The sequence below is a fragment of the Schistocerca nitens genome, chromosome 9 (genome assembly GCF_023898315.1).
Source record: "Schistocerca nitens isolate TAMUIC-IGC-003100 chromosome 9, iqSchNite1.1, whole genome shotgun sequence".
NCBI lineage: Eukaryota > Metazoa > Arthropoda > Insecta > Orthoptera > Acrididae > Schistocerca > Schistocerca nitens.
This window is the reverse complement of record NC_064622.1, coordinates 212,359,935-212,378,685: the sequence shown is the minus strand read 5'-3', so window position 1 is coordinate 212,378,685 and position 18,751 is coordinate 212,359,935. Positions and strand designations below refer to the sequence as shown.

General features: G+C 41.9%; 1 protein-coding gene across 1 annotated transcript in view; it reads right to left on the bottom strand.

Annotated features, from left to right (window-relative positions):
• LOC126203895 (odorant receptor Or2-like) overlaps positions 1–9,786 on the bottom strand; it is a 30,254-nt gene extending 20,468 nt beyond the window's left edge. Inside the window, exon 1 of the mRNA XM_049938281.1 lies at positions 8,992–9,786. Coding sequence (XP_049794238.1) covers positions 8,992–9,776 — 785 coding nt within the window. The 5' untranslated portion in view covers positions 9,777–9,786. The remainder of the gene's footprint in view (positions 1–8,991) is intronic.
• Between the last annotated feature and the right edge of the window lie 8,965 nt (positions 9,787–18,751).

Genomic DNA, 18,751 nt, shown 5'->3' with positions numbered 1-18,751 from the left:
TTCTTTCTTACGCCCTTACTAATCAGAGCACGTCTTTCTTGATCTTCCACTCTTATTACACTACTGGCCACTAAAATTGCTACACCACGAAGAAGACGTAGTACAGACTCGAGATTTAATCGACAGGAAGAAGATGCTGTGATACGCAAATCATTAGCTTTTCAGAGCATTCACACAAGGTTGGCGCCGGTGGCGACACCTACAACGTGCTGCCATGAGGAAAATTTCCAACCGATTATCCATACACAAAAAAATGAAATGATCGTATGGCACTGTTCGCCGGTGGAACCTATGCGGGGCTATTCGGCCGCCGTATTGGAAGACCTTTTTTTGCTGACGCCACTTCGGGGACCGGCGAGTCAATGATGATGAAATGATGACGAAAGACACACAACACACAGTCATCTAGAGGCAGAGAAAATACTTGACCCCGCCGGGAATCGAACCTAGGACCCCGAGCGCAAGAAATGAGAACGCTATCGCGAGACCACGAACTGCAGACATTCAGACATGGACAGCAGTTGACCGGCGTTGCCTGGTAAAACGTTGTTGTCACGCCTCGTGTAAGGAGGAGAAATGCGTACCATCAGGTTTCCAACTTTGATAAAGCTCGGATTGTAGCCTATCGCAATTGTGGTTTATCGTATCGCAACATTGCTGCTCGCATTGGTCGAGATCCAATGACTGTTAGTAGAATATGGAATCGGTGGGTTCAGGAGGGTAATAAGGAACGCCATGCTGGATCCCAACGGCCTCGTATCACTAGCAGTCGAGATGACAGGAATTTTATCCGCATGGCTGTAACGGATATTGCAGCCACGTCTCGATCCCTGAGTCAACAGATGGGGACGTTTGCAAGACAACAACCATCTGTACGAACAGTTCGACGACGTTTGCCTCAGCATGGACTATCAGCTCGGAGACCATGGCTGCGGTTACCCTTGATGCTGCATCACAGACAGGAGCGCCTGCGATGGTGTACTCAACCGCTAACCTGGGTGCACGAATGGCAAAACGTCATTTCTTCGGATGAATGCAGGTTCTGTTTACAGCTTCATCATGGTCGCATCCGTGTTTGGCGGCATTACGGTGAACGCACATTGGAAGCGTGTATTCGTCATCGCCATACAGGCGTATAGCCCGGCGTGATGGTATGGGGTGCCATTGGTTACACGTCTCGGTCACCTCTTGTTCGCACTGACGGCACTTTCAACAGTGGGTGTTACATTTCAGATGTGTTTCAACCCGTGGCTCTACCCTTCATTCGATACCTGCGAAACCCTACATTTCAGTAGGATAATGCACGACCGTATGTTGCAGGTCCTGTACGGGTCTTTCTGGATACAGAAAATGTTCGACTGCTGCCTTGGCCAGCACATTCTCCAGATCTCTCACCAATTGAAAACGTCTGGTCAATGGTGGCCGACCAACTGGCTCGTTACAATACTCAAGTCACTACTCCTGATGAACTGTGGTATCGTGTTCTGCATGGGCAGCTGTACCTGTACACGCCATCCAAGCTCTGTTTGACTCAATGCCCAGGCGTATCAAGGCCTTTTTACGGCCAGAGGTGGTTGTTCTGGGCACTGATTTCTCAGGATCTATGCAACTAAATTGCGTGAAACTTTTAATCACATGTCAGTTCTAGTATAATATATTTGTCCAATGAATACGCGTTTATCATCTACATTTCTTCTTGGTGTAGCAATTTTAATGGCCAGTAGTGTACTTATGAACAACTTACATGCATGAGCTGTTAGGCTGATTGTACAATAGTTCTCGCACCTGTCACGGCTTGCACTCTTCGGAATTGTATGGACAATATTTTTCCGAAAGTCAGTGGTATATCGACAAAACTCCCACAATCTACTCATGATCGTGAATAGTCGCTTTGCGGTCACCACCTCCAATGATTTTAGAAATTCTCACGAAGCTTTATCTATCCCTTCTGCCTTATTTGATCTTAAGTCTTCCAAAGCTCTAATAAATTCTGATTAAACACTGGAAACAAGGCCCCGGGAGTAGACAACATTCCATTATAACTACTGATGGCCTTGGGAGAGCCAGTCATGACAAAACTCTACCATCTGCTGAGCAAGATGTATGAGACAGGCGAAATACCCTCAGACTTCAAGAAGAATATAATAATTCCAATACCAAAGAAAGCAGGTGTTGACAGATGTGAAAATTACCGAACTATCAGTTTAATAAGTCACAGCTGCAAAATACTAACGCGAATTCTTTACAGACGAATGGAAAAACTGGTAGAAGCGGACCTCGGGGAAGATCAGTTTGGATTCCGTAGAAATGTTGGAACACGTGAGGCAATACTAACCTTACGACTTATCTTAGAAGAAAGATTAAGAAAAGGCAAACCTGCGTTTCTAGCATTTGTAGACTTAGAGAAAGCTTTTGACAATGTTGACTGGAATACTCTCTTTCAAATTCTGAAGGTGGCAGGGGTAAAATACAGGGAGCGAAAGGCTATTTACAATTTGTACAGAAACCAGATGGCAGTTATAAGAGTCGAGGGGCATGAAAGGGAAGCAGTGGTTGGGAAAGGAGTGAGACAGGGTTGTAGCCTCTCCCAGATGTTATTCAATCTGTATATTGAGCAAGCAGTAAAGGAAACAAAAGAAAAATTCGGAGTAGGTATTAAAATTCATGGAGAAGAAGTAAAAACTTTGAGGTTCGCCGATGACATTGTAATTCTGTCAGAGACAGCAAAGGACTTGGAAGAGCAGTTGAACGGAATGGACAGTGTCTTGAAAGGAGGATATAAGATGAACATCAACAAAAACAAAACGAGGATAATGGAATGTAGTCAAATTAAATCGGGTGATGCTGAGGGGATTAGATTAGGAAATGAGACACTTAAAGTAGTAAAGGAGTTTTGCTATTTAGGGAGTAAAATAACTGATGATGGTCGAAGTAGAGAGGATATAAAATGTAGACTGGCAATGGCAAGGAAAGCGTTTCTGAAGAAGAGAAAATTGTTAACATCGAGTATAGATTTAAGTGTCAGGAAGTCGTTTCTGAAAGTATTTGTATGGAGTGTAGCCATGTATGGAAGTGAAACATGGACGATAACCAGTTTGGACAAGAAGAGAATAGAAGCTTTCGAAATGTGGTGCTACAGAAGAATGCTGAAGATAAGGTGGGTAGATCACGTAACGAATGCGGAGGTATTGAATAGGATTGGGGAGAAGAGAAGTTTGTGGCACAACTTGACTAGAAGAAGGGATCGGTTGGTAGGACATGTTTTGAGGCATCAAGGGATCACCAATTTAGCATTGGAGGGCAGCGTGGAGGGTAAAAATCGTAGAGGGAGACCAAGAGATCAATACACTAAGCAGATTCAGAAGGATGTAGGTTGCAGTAGGTACTGGGAGATGAAGAAGCTTGCACAGGATAGAGTAGCATGGAGAGCTGCATCAAACCAGTCTCAGGACTGAAGACCACAACAACAACAACTGGATCCCCTATCTCTTCTATATCGTCTCATGTTTCTTCTTCTATCGGATCAGAGAATTCTTCGCGATCATAGAGACCTTCAGTGTAGTCTTTTCACCTATCCGCTTTTTCCTCTGTATTTAGCATTGTAATCTTAATGTTACCATACTTGCTTTTAATTTCACCGACGATTGTTTTCACTTTTCTGTGTGCTGATTCAGTCCTTCCAACAATCATTTCCTTTTTATTTTTCCTCACTTTTAGTACAGCCATTTCTCATTAAATTCGCTACAGTTCCCTGCACATTTCGTTACTAAGCGACTGGTATTTCTGTATTCCTGTATTTCGAGGAAAATATTTGTACTTCCTTCTTTCATAGATCAATTGAAGTATTTCTTCTGTTACCCATGGCTTCGTTATAGTTGCCTTCTTTATGCTTGTATTTTTCTTTCCAAGTTCTGTGTCTGCCCTTATTAGAGATGTCCATTCTTCTTCAGCTGAAATTCCTACTGAGCTATTCCTTATAGCTGTACCTACAGAGTGAGAGAATGTCAAGCGTATCTCTTCATTCCTTAGTATTTCCTTATTCGACTTGTACGTATTGATTCGTTCTCACTAGTCTCTTAAACTTCAGCCTACTCTTCATCTCTACTAAATTTTGATTTGAGTCTATATGTGCTGCTGGCTACGTCTCTGACTCCAGTACCTGTTTTGGAATCTCTGACTAACCATGGCGTAATGTGACTGAAATCTTCCCGTACCTCCTTGCCCTTTCCAAGTATAACTTCTCATCTTGTGATTCTTGAACAGAACATTCGCTGCTACTAGCTGAAATTCATTGCAGAACCAGTCACTCTTCCTCCTCTCTCTCATTCCTAGTTCCAATCTCATATTCCCCCGCAACCCGTTCTTCTACTCCTTCGCCTTGTACTGCGTTCCAATTCCCCGAATGACTATTAGATTTTCATCTGCCCTTACGTATTGAATTATACGTTCAATGTCTTCATTCACTTTCGGTATCACTCCATCTTTGGCTTGTGACGTCAGCACGTATACCTGAACTATCGTTGTCGGTGTTAGTTTGCTTTCTATTCTTATGAGACCAACCATATCACTGAACTGTTGGTAGTAACTCACACTCTGCGCTACCTTCCTATTCAGCCTGTTGTGCCTTAACATTTCCCTTCTGGCTTTGCTACCACTCCCCGCCCGTAGAACGTTATCCTTTTGTTGGTGATTAAATCTTTTCCTTGCAATCACCTGCCACTTGGGAGTCCCCTCCCGGAGTTCTGAATGGGTGACTACTCAGGAACTTTTGCCAATGGAGAGATCATCGCGATACTTTTTCAATGACGGGCCACATGTACATTACGCTTCTTTAATGCAGTGGATTCACTTGCCTTCTGGATCTTCATGCCGTTGATCATTGCTGATTCTTCCGCCTTTAGGGTTCATTTCCCACCCCAAGGGCAACAGACTGTCCTGAAGCTCTATCTCCTGATCTGTCATCTTTGACATGGCCGTTGGCAAAGTGACGGTGACTTGGTGACTTCCTATGCTTGGGGAAAAAAAAAAAAAAAAAAAAAAAAAAAAAAAAAAAAAAAAAAAAAACCTCGACAGTAGCAACACCTACTGCGAAGTGGACTACGGTACCCAACCCTTATGGATTTCGTCTTTCCACGAACATGGATTGTTGGACACCAAATATCAGCAGACAACATTCGCCATACAGACATTTAGACTTCAAAATTACCTAATTTCGTTTGACCAGCCATTGATGACTACTCTGAGAATTTATTAGTGTTATGTGTCACTGAACAGTGCATGTTGTCTGCCCTGCAATGAGACCAGTATGGTACTTTGTATGTCAGAGAGAAACAGTGTTAAACCAATGGCGACCGCAACACTTCATACATATGGGATACCAGATATCAGCAGACAACATTCCATACAGACATATATACTCCAAAATAGCGTTACGTTGTCTGACCAGCCACTGAAGACTACTCTGAGATTTATTAGTGTTAAGTGTCACTGAACAGTGCATGCTGTCTACCCTGCAATGGGAAAAGTACGGTTCTTTGTATCTGAGTGAGATACAATGTTAAACCAGTGGCAACCACAACACTTCATACATATCTTTGCTGGTGCATAACACTACATTCTATTGAACAACTGCCCATAGATCTAACGGTATGAATTTTAGAGCCCTTGTTTACTACGCCTTTTTTCTGGTTTCGGTCCAGTTGCTTATCTTACACTTTTAAAAACAACAATGCCCGTACATGTATTCCTCTGTCAGAGGTGCCAGGACGATTATCGCTTTATATCTTCCGACTCGGTCGTTCCTGGATCTGGGTCCATTATCTCAAACTCAACACAAATAATTGTTCAATCTCTTAAACTCCGAACCTTCTGGCTCGTTCCACTTCTGCCACGAATACATAAAAAAAGAGTAAATCACTACGATACTTGCGGTATTGACTCAGTGAGTGAGGATGCTTTATGTGAGTAGTGCCTACTGTTGCACAGTTTCTCCACATCATTTTCACAAACTATTAATGGTGCAGGTTACTGTTTCTGTCCAATTTTTTTTAGCGTTGTGGGACTTGCGTAGTATGTACGTGAGTATTTCTGTACTCTACGAGGGGTGTCAAATAAGTAATGCAACACATTTTTGTGAGACTAGGTTGGTTTTACTCGGGATCCCAGTAAACCTTTTTGGCTAGAAAGCCCTATTATCTAACATAATTCCTTTCAATGCGACGGCCTTGAACCCCCTTAATGGGAAGGCCTGTATGTTCCCAACTGGCCGACGCCGTAGCCTACGTCTAGCTGCATGGTAAACTCCCCAGCACTCACGTACTGCTTCCCGCGGAGTGCATCCTTCATTGGGCCAAGCAGATGGAAGGCGGAAGGTGTGAGATCCGTGCTGTAGGGTGGATGAAGAAGAACAGTCCAATGAAGTCCTGTGAGCTCCTCTCGGGTGGACAGACTTGCGTGAGGTCTTGCGTTATCAGGAGAAGGAGAAGTGCTTTTGCATTTTTGGGCGACGAACATGGTGAAGTCGTTACGGGTTTGCGCGACCTTGTTGCGATGACGAAAGGCGCCTTGCCAACGACTTTTGTTCATTGACAGGTGTCCGTGAACATTCCGCAAACGCCTACGAATATCTGTGATGCTCTGATTTTCCGACAAAAGAGACAAACGAGAGCTCTCTGCCTGGAACGGACTTCCGTTAAGATGTCATTTTGAAGGCTACGTATGTCACCACCTGTCGGAACTTCATGAAACTATAGGATCTGAAACGGGTATGTTGCACGATGTCCCACAACCAATTCTGCATTTTTTTAACTGAAACTGGCTGAAAAGAAGATCTTGTATTACTTACTGAACGCCCGTCTATCTCTTGTACGACCCACAGTACAGAGGTTCTATACGGCTGTACCAGACATGCACCCTGTGAGTCTCAAAAGTTTAACCGTTATGACCCATAAAGATATTTACTGGTTTCAGTGCTAATGATTTGAAATCGTTTGTATGAGGACTCTGGAACCTAACGGAATTCTTGACGTCATCAGCAGCAAATCGGTTATAAATAAAAGTGAGTAGTGAATGGTTAACGTTGAGTTCAAAGAAAAAGAAAACCAATATTATTTGTCGATCTCTCCACTATTCTAAAAATCAACTTGTTAAATTATAATACAGTTATGCCACCTAAAATTTTTGGCCAGTTTTGTATATTGTAAATGTTACGTGATTATCTTTTCTGTATGCCTTAATATATTATTTGTAAATTGGAAATGGAATATATTTTCGTAATACATGCACATTGTTTCTGTAATGTGATGTAATTCTACTGGGTTAATGCTGGTAGGGAAATTAGGAAGATAACTCGGTCCCTGGACGTATGTTGACCTCAGAGTGAGCGCGAGTGCAACTGGACGCTCGAGTTGCAGGTCCAGTGGAAAATTAGGCCTATGTAAGGGAAGTTGTTAAATTCGTGGCTGAGCGACACGACAAGCGGGAGCAGACGCACAAGGCTCTAGAAACATCAAGATACTGCTCCGTGACTGGTCATCGCTAATTACGGTGTGCCCGCTATATATGGAGCGACAGGGTCATAGTCGAAGACAGCGTCTTTTCTACAATGAACTGTAAGGTCCTTTGATTTCCGTTCAGTTTCTGAAACATTGTGAGGCGTTACCTAGTGAATTTAAGTGAACTTTAAGCAGTAAGTGTTGTATGTAAATTTTTCCATTCCCATTCTATTAATTATGCTACGTCCTTGTGTGAAGATCCAGTCCTTTCCTGCTATGAAATATTCGATTGTCGTTGCTTAAAACTAAAAGACCATTATGAAGAAAGAAAAATAATGCCAGTTTATCTCCTCACTAATTTGAACGCATAACTGAAAGCAACTATTAAAAATTACTGAGTAACTTAACTGTTCTGTTCTATTATAACAATCAGAGGCAAAGTTCGTTCTAGAAAATTAAACAGAAATAAAAGCAAAGTTAACTTAGATACTATTTTTCTTGCAAATCAACATTATAACTAAAGCTACAGATAACGCACATTTTGTTTTACGTTTATTGTCGAAGTGCTATTGCGTGTTAGCTCTGCTGGCACTCTGACATTGTAAATATGTTGAAGATTAGTGGACGTTTATCCAGTTGAGTGTTTTTCAAGTTAATTATCACATTTCAAAGTCTTCAGCTTTAAATTCTAGAAACTTCGTGCATGTAGGTAAACGTTACTGTGACAGCAAACGTTGCCTTCATCATTCTCCCGTTACAAGAGTTTATTACCATTGTAACTTATTACTTTTTGTTTTATTAACAATTCAAAGTAACTGCTAACATTTCCCACTATTACATTGTACGGTGTTATGTTCTTGGAAACACGAGTGCGAACCTTCCTTTGCCACATGTGCAGTTAAGCTGATACACGATCGCTGCTGTTCCCTTTGCCGTTTAGCTGGTGAACAGGTAGTGCCCAGTTGGGCTGGCGACTGCATTAATTATCTCTAAATTATTCCACTTGGGTTTGCTGTGGATTATTGGAGTTATGAGGTACCCATTTTCGTTTCTTGCTTTACATGTGTTTCCGCACTGTTTTACGTACATCGATCTAAATTCAAATTAGCAGAGTGCAGAGAAAGTAGTAAGTAATTTGTTTTATAGTTCTCACAGGAAACCGGCGATTGGCTTTGGAAACAATTGCCTTGTCGAAATTTATTTTTTCTATTAGACGCACAATACTACGGCCAAAGTTTCGCTTTTTCGAATTAGTAATGCGGATGGCTATAAATTGCTTTCACATCCTTATGTAGATTTTAAGAGTGCCTCCTGAACTTTTTCCTCCTATTTTGCAGCGTGGTTTACGATGGTGTTGATTCTAAACAGAGTGTCGATTTCAGTTTGGCTGTTTCCCACTTCAGTTTCTTTCTAGCACACTCTGCCATAGAACACAATTCTGAAGGCTACAAAATCTCCCACATCACGCGTATGATGAATACAATTGAATGTAACGTACCTGAGGATTTCCTGATGACTTTTGACACAAAAGCACAGGTTGCTGTACATTTTCTCGTGAGTCACAGAAGATGCGCTCGCTATTCGGCGACCTTCGCCTGCTCCACTCTCGTCTACCCTCAGCTTGCCGACCCTCAGTGCGAGGACCTCCAGCTGCGCCGCTACCAGTATCATGATCGTCACGAAGAGGCAGTCCATGCCCATGCTTATCTGGGCCATCCACAAGGCTACCACGCACTGGACGGCGTACGACAGTTGGTAGTAGCTGGTGTTATTGTCCCAGGGGTGCTGTACGAAGGGCAGACGCCGCTCGCTGGGGTCGGCAATGAGCGGCATAGGGAACCACACGATGCCTTGCGAAGCCATGAAGAGCAGCATACCCAGCGTGAGGCGAGCCGCTCTCCTGCGAGACCTCTGGACGATGTTCTCCAGCGCAGGATTGCTGGAGCAGCTCTCGCTTTGAAGCGACATCAACGAGTCGACACGCCGGACCATCGAATTGTACCGCCGTCGGTTCAGCATGTAGAAGGCCATCTTCACGTTGCCGCTGCCCATGGTGAACATGTTGGCCACCACCAGTGTTGTGGCTTCGAGGTCTCGCCAGCAGTAGGTGACACACAACGAACCTTCCGCGAAGTTCCAGACACCCATAGCAAAAACGAAGATAACGTACAGTTGGTAAAGGCGGGAAGTACCCAAAGGCCACACACCTACGAGACACAGGTGACGTATGTTGAGCTTGAGTACCGATCGCCCGCTGGACGACCAGGTGAAAGGTGTTTCCATATCCACTGCTCGTCCACTGTGCATTTAATTAATTATACGAATCTACTGCACAGCACTCGACCGCTGCCATTTGCACATGCTTGGGTTCGGTGCCCGCCTAGGACTAAATGAGCACTGGCTGAACCACGCCTTTAACGACGCGGGACACAGGAGTGAGGAACGCAGCTGAAAACTTCAGAGCTCTCTAACCCAGCCTTGTTGAAAGAGTCCTATGTACGTGTGAGTGTATATATATATATATATACATGACGGGCGAGTGACACAAATTACTGAGTCACAGATGAGATCTAAATTATCCAGCAGCACAGCACCATTCTGTTACTGACTTATTTAAATTCTTCGACCTTTGCCCTATCCTTAGTTACATAATATAAACAAACGTAGCACGACGGTGGAAATAAGTAATATGACCTTCTCAGCATCTGCTGATGCATTTATAATGCGATAAATTGACGTATTTGAAAAATTCATCTCCCCTTTCGGTTAACTACACTTACCTCCGTCTGTTTTTTTGCCACGAGAAAGGAGAAAGAAACCTACGGAATTAAATGCATCGCTCTATAAAAACGAAAGTTACATAAATAAAATACAATATTTAAACACTCTCTCCAAAAGAAAACAGAGATTACTATCTAAAGGATCTGCAGCTACTTCAAAAGAGAAGACCTGAAGAACATCCATTAACATCACAAGTACTTTCGTCTGTGTTGACAACTTTAAATTTCATGACAAAATGGATTTACGTAAAGTTGAATGCAAAACAGAGACAAATTTGGTTTTACAATTATCGTGATTCGCAATCATAATCGTCGCAAGCGTAGTCGTTTAACATGTCGTTGGTTACTGAAAGGTTTAGAGGTCTTACAAATGCAGCATGAAGTGCGAATGGCGTTGCTGTTTAATGAGAGTTTGCGGTAGGCTCATGAATGACTTCTGTCTAAGATTTGAGATCGTCTTACTTTATCAGTTTCACATTCCACATCTCGATGCTACAATTTTCAGGGAAATGAAGATTCTGACAGGTTTAAAAAATGGTTCAAATGGCTGTGAGCACCATGGGACTTAACATCTGAGGTCATCAGTCCCCTAGAACCTAGAACTACTTAAATCTAACTAACCTAAGGGCATCACACACTTCCATGCCCGAGGCAGGATTCGAGCGTGCGACCGTAGAGGTCGCGCGGACAGGTTTTAAGCCAAGGAGAAAATTTCATTAAAGAAATAACATGTATTTTATTTAGACGTAATTATTTTTCACAAAGGTCCCTTCCTTGGTGAGAGCATTTGTCGAACGATTTTCCTTCGAGCATATTCCATGTCTCGTGCGTTATTAAGCAAGATCTAAGAGATAGTCGTAAACGGCTGTCACAAAATCGCAACTAGATTCAAAAGATATATCAATTACAACATTTTTAGATGCAGGACTAAATAAATAATTCATATCTTACACGATCACAGCTTTTCCTTTGGCAGTACACATTCGTGAGCACATGCATTAGCCTGGAGGAAGATGGTATATAATTTTTTTAAAAGCTGGCCCAGATAAATAGCATAGTTTTTGCCAGTTGTTGGTTTATCCTTTGGAAGGAAATCATAAAAAAATCCACTTTCTTACATATTTCTTACTTGCTACTTTACCGCCTATTACCGACTGCTCTGGTTCCTGTTTTTTTTTTTTTTTCTATCTTGACGTTGTGGACCCACGCCTCATACGCATCAACAAACTGGCGAGTAGAGCCATTTGGATTGCTTTTAAAAAGGTCCAAATAATTGCATAGAAGTTAGTTTTCGCATTTACTCTTTATTTGTGTTCAACAAAAAGTTGTACACAAAGGTTTCTCATGGTTAATTCTACATGTAAATGTACCGTTTTTTCTCTTCTGTGGTCCTGTACGGTCAGACAATTATTTGATACACCGTTATTCGACCATAACACCGAAGCTCAGTTTGCACTTTCTTGATGTTTTCATGAATAGTTGCAGGTTTGGGACGTCCTTGCGGTGGAATATCTAGAAGAACAACCAAAAACAATTAAAACTGAAGGATTAGATCCCTTTTAAAATGTCATCACCTTTGGACGAATTTTCGTTGGCAACAAAAAAGAATGGGTTTTACTATTAAACATCCATACCAATTACACTTTAGAAAGCCACATATACAAAAATAATTCGTAGCTAAAGTTAGCACTTTATTTCGCATCACCTTGAAAAGAAAAGTAGTAAAAAAATGTATCAAATGGTTCAAATGGCTCTGAGCACTATGCGACTTAACTTCTAAGGTCATCAGTCTCCTAGAACTTAGAACTACTTAAACCTAAATAACCTAAGGACATCACACACATCCATGCCCGAGGCAAGATTCGAACCTGCGACCGTAGCGGTCGCTCGGCTCCAGACTGTAGCGCCTAGAACCGCACGGCCACTCCGGCAGGCCAAAAATGTATCCATGGGTTCTATTTCACAAAGACCAGTAAGTTTTCTAGTCCTCCTAACAGCTTTCATCTCTGGCAGAAACATGTTCAAAATTTGCGTTCCACTTTTCATTTCTACTGTAGTTAGGGATGTGCTTGCAATATAAGGTTTGTTCCTCCGTCTCTTGTTCACTGCCCGTGAGTGGATCCTGATGTTTTTTCTGAACTGATTATTACTGTCAAACCCAAATCCAAGTAACGAGTAGACATTGGCGCCCTTACTATAGTTTATGAGGGGGGAGGGGGGGGGGATAGAGCTGGGGGTATGGTGCATTTTCAATATTTTGGAAGACAAATGGCGACTTGTAAGCATTCACACAAAATTTCCAGTTGCAACCCTGGTAAAAACTTGTGTAATACCGATTTTTAAGTAATTTTCATTAAAGAAAAACACCCGAGTACACTATATTGTTCCTTTCTCTGAGAGCTAGTAAGGAGGGCGGTAGGAGTGCCGTCCCCCCTTACACAGGGTATGGGCGCACTTTTGAGTAGATATTTATTTGCAGCATTTGCGTATGGCAGTGTACGTGATGTAGTTATTGAAAAGCTACGGCCTATGTGATTCGTTTATACGGTCACCTACATTTTGCTATTCTTGTTAATTCGTCGGTCTTGTACAGTGTTGTAATATTTTTGAGTGGAACGTTTCGTATTGATAATGTTAGGTTCAGTTGACGTTGTCAAGAGATGCCGAGGGTGATAAAAGATTAAAGAAACTAAACGCAATGCGAGAACGTAGCTGTTTTATTACAAGACGGATCCTCTCATTAGAGGACATCTTATCCCACCCCGTAAATCTGATCTATCAGCTTTTGAGCAGAGTTCTTCTTGCCGGGTACCGCAAGTCTCTAGAGGAACGGAAGGTTCCAAATGATTGGAAAAGAGCACAGGTAGTCCCAGTTTTCAAGAAGGGTCGTCGAGCAGATGCGGAGAACTATAGGCCTATATCTCTGACGTCGATCTGTTGTAGAATTTTAGAACATGTTTTTTGCTCGGGTATCGTGTCATTTCTGGAAGCCAAGAATCTACTCTGTAGGAATCAACATGGATTCCGGAAACAGCGGTCGTGTGAGACCCAACTCGCTTTATTTGTTCATGAGACCCAGAAAATATTAGATACAGGCTCCCAGGTAGATGCCGTTTTCCTTGACTTCCGGTAGGCGTTCGCTACAGTTCCGCACTGTCTCCTGATAAACAAAGTAAGAGCCTACGGAATATCAGACCAGCTGTGTGGCTGGATTGAAGAGTTTTTAGCAAACAGAACACAGCATGTTGTTCTCAATGGAAAGACGTCTACAGACGTTAAAGTAACCTCTGGCGTACCACAGGAGAGTGTTATGGGACCATTGCTTTTCACAATATATATAAATGACCTAGTAGATAGTGTCGGAAGTTCCATGCGGCTTTTCGCGGATGATGCTGTAGTATATAGGGAAGTTGCAGCATTAGAAAATTGTAGCGAAATGCAGGAAGATCTGCAGCGGATAGGCACTTGGTGCAAGAAGTGGCAACTGACCCTTAACATAGACAAATGTAATGTATTGAGAATACATAGAAAGAAGGACGCTTTATTGTATGATTATATGATAGCGGAACAAACACTGGTAGCAGTTACTTCTGTAAAATGTCTGGGAATATGTGTACGGAACCATTTGAAGTGGAATGATCGTATAAAATTAATTGTTGGTAAGGCGGGTGTCAGGTTGAGATTCATTGGGAGAATCCTTAGAAAATGTAGTCTATCAACAAAGGAGGTGGCTTACAAAACGCTCGTTCGGCCTATACTTGAGTATTGCTAATCAGTGTGGGATCCGTACCAGGTCGGGTTGACGGAGGAGATGGAGAAGATCCAGGGAAGAGCGGCGCGTTACGTCACAGGGTTATTTGGTAAGCGCGATAGCGTTACGGAGATGTTTAGCAAACTCAAGTGGCAGACTCTTCAAGAGAGGCGCTCTGCATCGCATTGTAGCTTGCTCGCCAGGTTTCGAGAGGGTGCATTTCTGTATGAGGTATCGAATATATTGCTTCCCCCTACTTATACCTCCCGAGGAGATCACGAATGTAAAATTAGAGAGATTCGAGCGCGCACGGAGGCTTTCCGGCAGTCGTTTTTCCCGCGAACCATACGCGAGTGGAACAGGAAAGGGAGATAATGATAGTGGCACGTAAAGTGCCCTCCGCCGCACACCGTTGGGTGGCTTGCGGACTATAAATGTAGATGTAGATGTAGATGTAGAAGTAAGGAGAAGAACAGCTGCAGAGCTTTAAAAATAAAAGCAAGAGACAGATCCCAGACACCCCGCGTTTGAGAATAATCCTCGGCCACTGAGAATGAAACCAACAAAGAGCTTGATACTATAGTCCAGAGCAATGCCACACGAACTGTAACGGAAAAGTTTGAAATTTGGCTCAAAAATTTCCTCGTTTTATGATGGTTCAAAACAATGGTTCCCTGAGACCTTACCCTTGGGATCGAAGACGTTTCAAATAGCAAGGTGTCGACGCATGCGGAATAAACGTTAGAGCTCAGAAGTTCATGTGTCGTGTAAAGTGGGTGAATGAAGTCGCATTGGCACTAAATTTCATCACCATTCTGCTCAACTCCACCACGGACCTGTCACACGATAGGGAGGTCGTCACAGCCCTTCTTACCCACATTTCACGTCTTCTTTTGTCGGTTCTGCGATGGAGATCAGAACCGCGTCACCCAGCGTAGAAATCACACGATTTTCTGTCGAATGGCCGAAGAAAACATTTCAGACACTCCGCCACTCAGAATTAAACGAATCGTCAGTCTGCGATTGATCTTCCTTTCCTAAATCCTACCTGTTCTTAACAAATCGGAATTTCCGGCATTGCTGTAAGTATACTATTTCTTACCGTTGCATATAACTTACGTATTTAGTTGATAAGTCTACCAAAGTTTTACGACCTTGCTAGTCATCTTCCTTGACATACAAATTACTTTGGCTGTTTTTCATTATCTAGTTATCTTCACCATTATGCATCCACATTTTAATACGAGTAGCTCTACATTTGTCTTTATCTGTTTCAGTTGTTTTCTGTTTTTAATTTCTCTCACGAATTTCTGAAGCTCTTGCGGTATAATGAAGTAATTTTTTTCTTGTTCGGCGTACTCTTCTTCACCAGCTGGTACCATAGGTTTTTGTAGTGCTGAACCCATCGATCATTCTCCATTCCATTTAATCTTAACTGTGTCCTCATCGCTCGTGTTCACGTGAACTTCGTTCTTTGAGTTATAGTTAGTCCAAAGTGGCTTGTCGTACATACGTAGAGGCATCCTCTTGTGTTAAAAAGAGAATTTTGGGAGTTACTTCAGCAACTGCAACAACCACTGAAAGGAAAAGGAGAACAGTTCTTTTGCCAAGAAAATATAGGGATTCTGAAGTAGTTCTATGCTACAAAAACTACTCCAAATTATTAAAAAAGATTATTAAAAAATCAAATAACCCGCACAAATGTCAGGAATCAGTAATTCTGACAACAGACTCAAGGTTATACTGAATCGAGAGACAGGACAATCAGCCACCGAATGACATACAACAAATTGATTGGAAGGGGTATAAATGATGAGCCACAGGTAAAAAGGGTATTTCATAATCATTTTTATATATGTTAGAAAGCATAAGGACAAATAGTTCAATAGAAAACACACAACAGTATGTTGATAAAGTAGCTCTCATAAAATTTAATCAAGTGGATATATATCTTACTTCTCCTTCTGAAATCAAGAAAATTATACATTTGCTAAAAAACTGAAGCTCATCTGGTTTTCCGGTAGAGTACTAGAGATTAGTGCCCATATAGTAAGCCCAGTTTAATCCTAAATACATAATGCATCATTAACTCAAGGCATTCTTCGAAACATGTTGCCATTAAACTCCTGTTTAAGAAAGATGGTAAGAAAAATATCAATAATTACACACCTGTTTCACTGCTGACATCATTTCCCAAAAATTTTTGAGAATGTGATGTGTTCTTGAATAGTATCTCATCTTAGCAACAATAATATCCTCAGGAAATCACAGTTTGCGTTTCAGAAGGATTGCTCTACTGAGAATGCCATTTACATATTTAACCACCAGGTTTTACAAGCATTAACTAATAACATAGCTCTGGTCGGTATTTTCTGCAACCTGTTTAATGCATTTGACTATGTGAATCACAGCCCTCTCCTAGATAAACTGAAATATTATGGGATTGATTGCAAAGGCAACCAATGGATAATGCCATATGTAACCAAAAGAATGTAGAAAGCTCTACTTAGTATCTGGGGACATAATTCTGACCGGGAGAAAGCATTTATAGGGGTCCCCAAGGCTGAATCTAAGATCCACTGTTGTTCCTCATACAAGAAAACAATCCTCCATCTGACATATAAAAAGCAAAATTAGTTCTTTTTGCAGGTGACAGTAGCATATTAATCAGTTCAAGCATACATACAGAAACAGAAGGCACGGTAAAAAAGTTCTTAGAAGTATCATTGACTGGTTTACTGCGAATGCTCACACCCTCAATTTTTTTTTTAAAAACACAACATATTCATTTCTGCAGTTCCTCGTGCATTTTGTTCCAGGTAATCCACTACAGTTCATTAGGAACTTTGGCATTCACTCCTCCACAATGTGGTTGACTTTAGCACAAAAAGGCTTCAGTCTGGAACCGCATGACCACTACGGTTGCAGGTTCGAATCCTGCCTCGGGATTAGGTTAGTTAGGTTTAAGTCGTTCAAAGTTCTAGGGGACTGATGACCACAGATGTTAAGTCCCATAGTGCTCAGAGCCATTTGAACCATTTAGCACAAAAGTGGTCCGCAATAATGCAAAAACAATTTTCGTCACTTACTCAATGATATAAAACGTCTGCCAGACAGCAAAATAAAATTTGGAGACAAAATAAGAAAGTTTCTCCTTGACAACTCCTTCTATGCCATAGAAGAATTTCTGTTACTGTACTGTGTAAAAGGTGATGGGCAGGAATTACTGACTCACATATGCATGTCTTTTTCTTTCTGTATTAAGAAATCAGAATTGTTCAAAATGTTGTTTGCTTGATTTGGGGGAGGGGAACAAACAGCGAGGTCATCAGATTAGGGGAAGGAAGTCGGGTTTGCCCTTTCAAAAAAACCATTCTAGCATTTGCCTGAAGGATTTTAGGGAAATCACGGAAAACCTAAATCTGGATAGCTGGACACATGTGTGACAAATGTGGTAATTGCCGTAGAATTTTGAGAGAGGGGGTGTTCTGTGTAGACTGTAAGTTATGGTTTCATTGGGGCGAATGTAGCGGCGAGGAAACGAGGGTAGAAAATGAGGCTCTTCCATGGCAGTGCAGGTTATGTATAAAGGACAGAAAAATCGCGGAACAGGGGGCAAAAATTTGTGACCTTAAGGCTGAATTAGAAAACGAGAACTTGGAATTACATAGGTCAAGGGAGGAAAAAGAGACTGGGACCTGGGAAAAGGTAGCAAGCAAAAGGCGAAACAGGGAAACAGTTGAAAAAACTCCAGAAATTAAATTAGTAAATCAATTTGGCTTGCTATCTGAAGTGGAGGAAGGACCTCATCCAAATGTAGTTGAAAGTAGGTTGAAGTAGAATATTAACTTAAAAGGAAAAAAAAAAACAGGTCGGGATCAAACCAGAGTAGGAAAAGAAGAATTCCGCTTATAGGCAGCAGTCATGGGAGGGGTGGGGGCCAACAGCTTCAGGAGAAATTAGGTGCAGGGTACCAGGGCACAAGTTTTATGAAACCAAGTGCTAGATTTAGCCAGGTGACAGAAAACTTAGGTCAGTTATGCAGGGACTTTGAGAAGGAAGATCAGATAATTATATTTGGGGGTTCAGGTAACAGCCTGGCTATGAATCCAAGATACTATATTAGGAGTGACCTGGATAAAATAGGAGCAGAAGCTAAGCACAAAAATGTGGGGTTTGTGCAGGTCTTTCAGCGCCATGATCACTGCTGTAAGGAATGTTAACACTGAGCTGAACAGGATGCTCCAGACACTGGCAAAATCTCACATAACTGTTGTTCCAGTAAACGCTATTGGTAGGTGGGATGCAGTACACATGGCCTGCACCTGAATAGGATGGAGAAAAGTAAGTTAGCTTCTCCATTAGCAGAAACTGTAAGGGGGTCCACAGGCACACAAGGGGTGATCCATGTGGCTAATGCGTTCAGGCAGAAAGGTTTTCCAGGTTAAAGCCAAAGGCCAGACAGATGTAAACCAAGATAAATAGAATAAAAGAAACCTCATGTACAGTTAATAGGGGTAAAGCTAAGAGCAGTATCAACATACTTCATCAAAATATCAGGGGAATAAAAAATAGAGTAGATGAGCTGTTAGTGTGTTTAGATGATCTCAAATATAAGAATGGGATTGATATACTCTGTCTGAAGATCATGTAACTGTGGGCATGGATAGTCTCGGTATAAGTGGATATAATATAGCATCTTACACTTGTAGCTCTAGGATGGATAA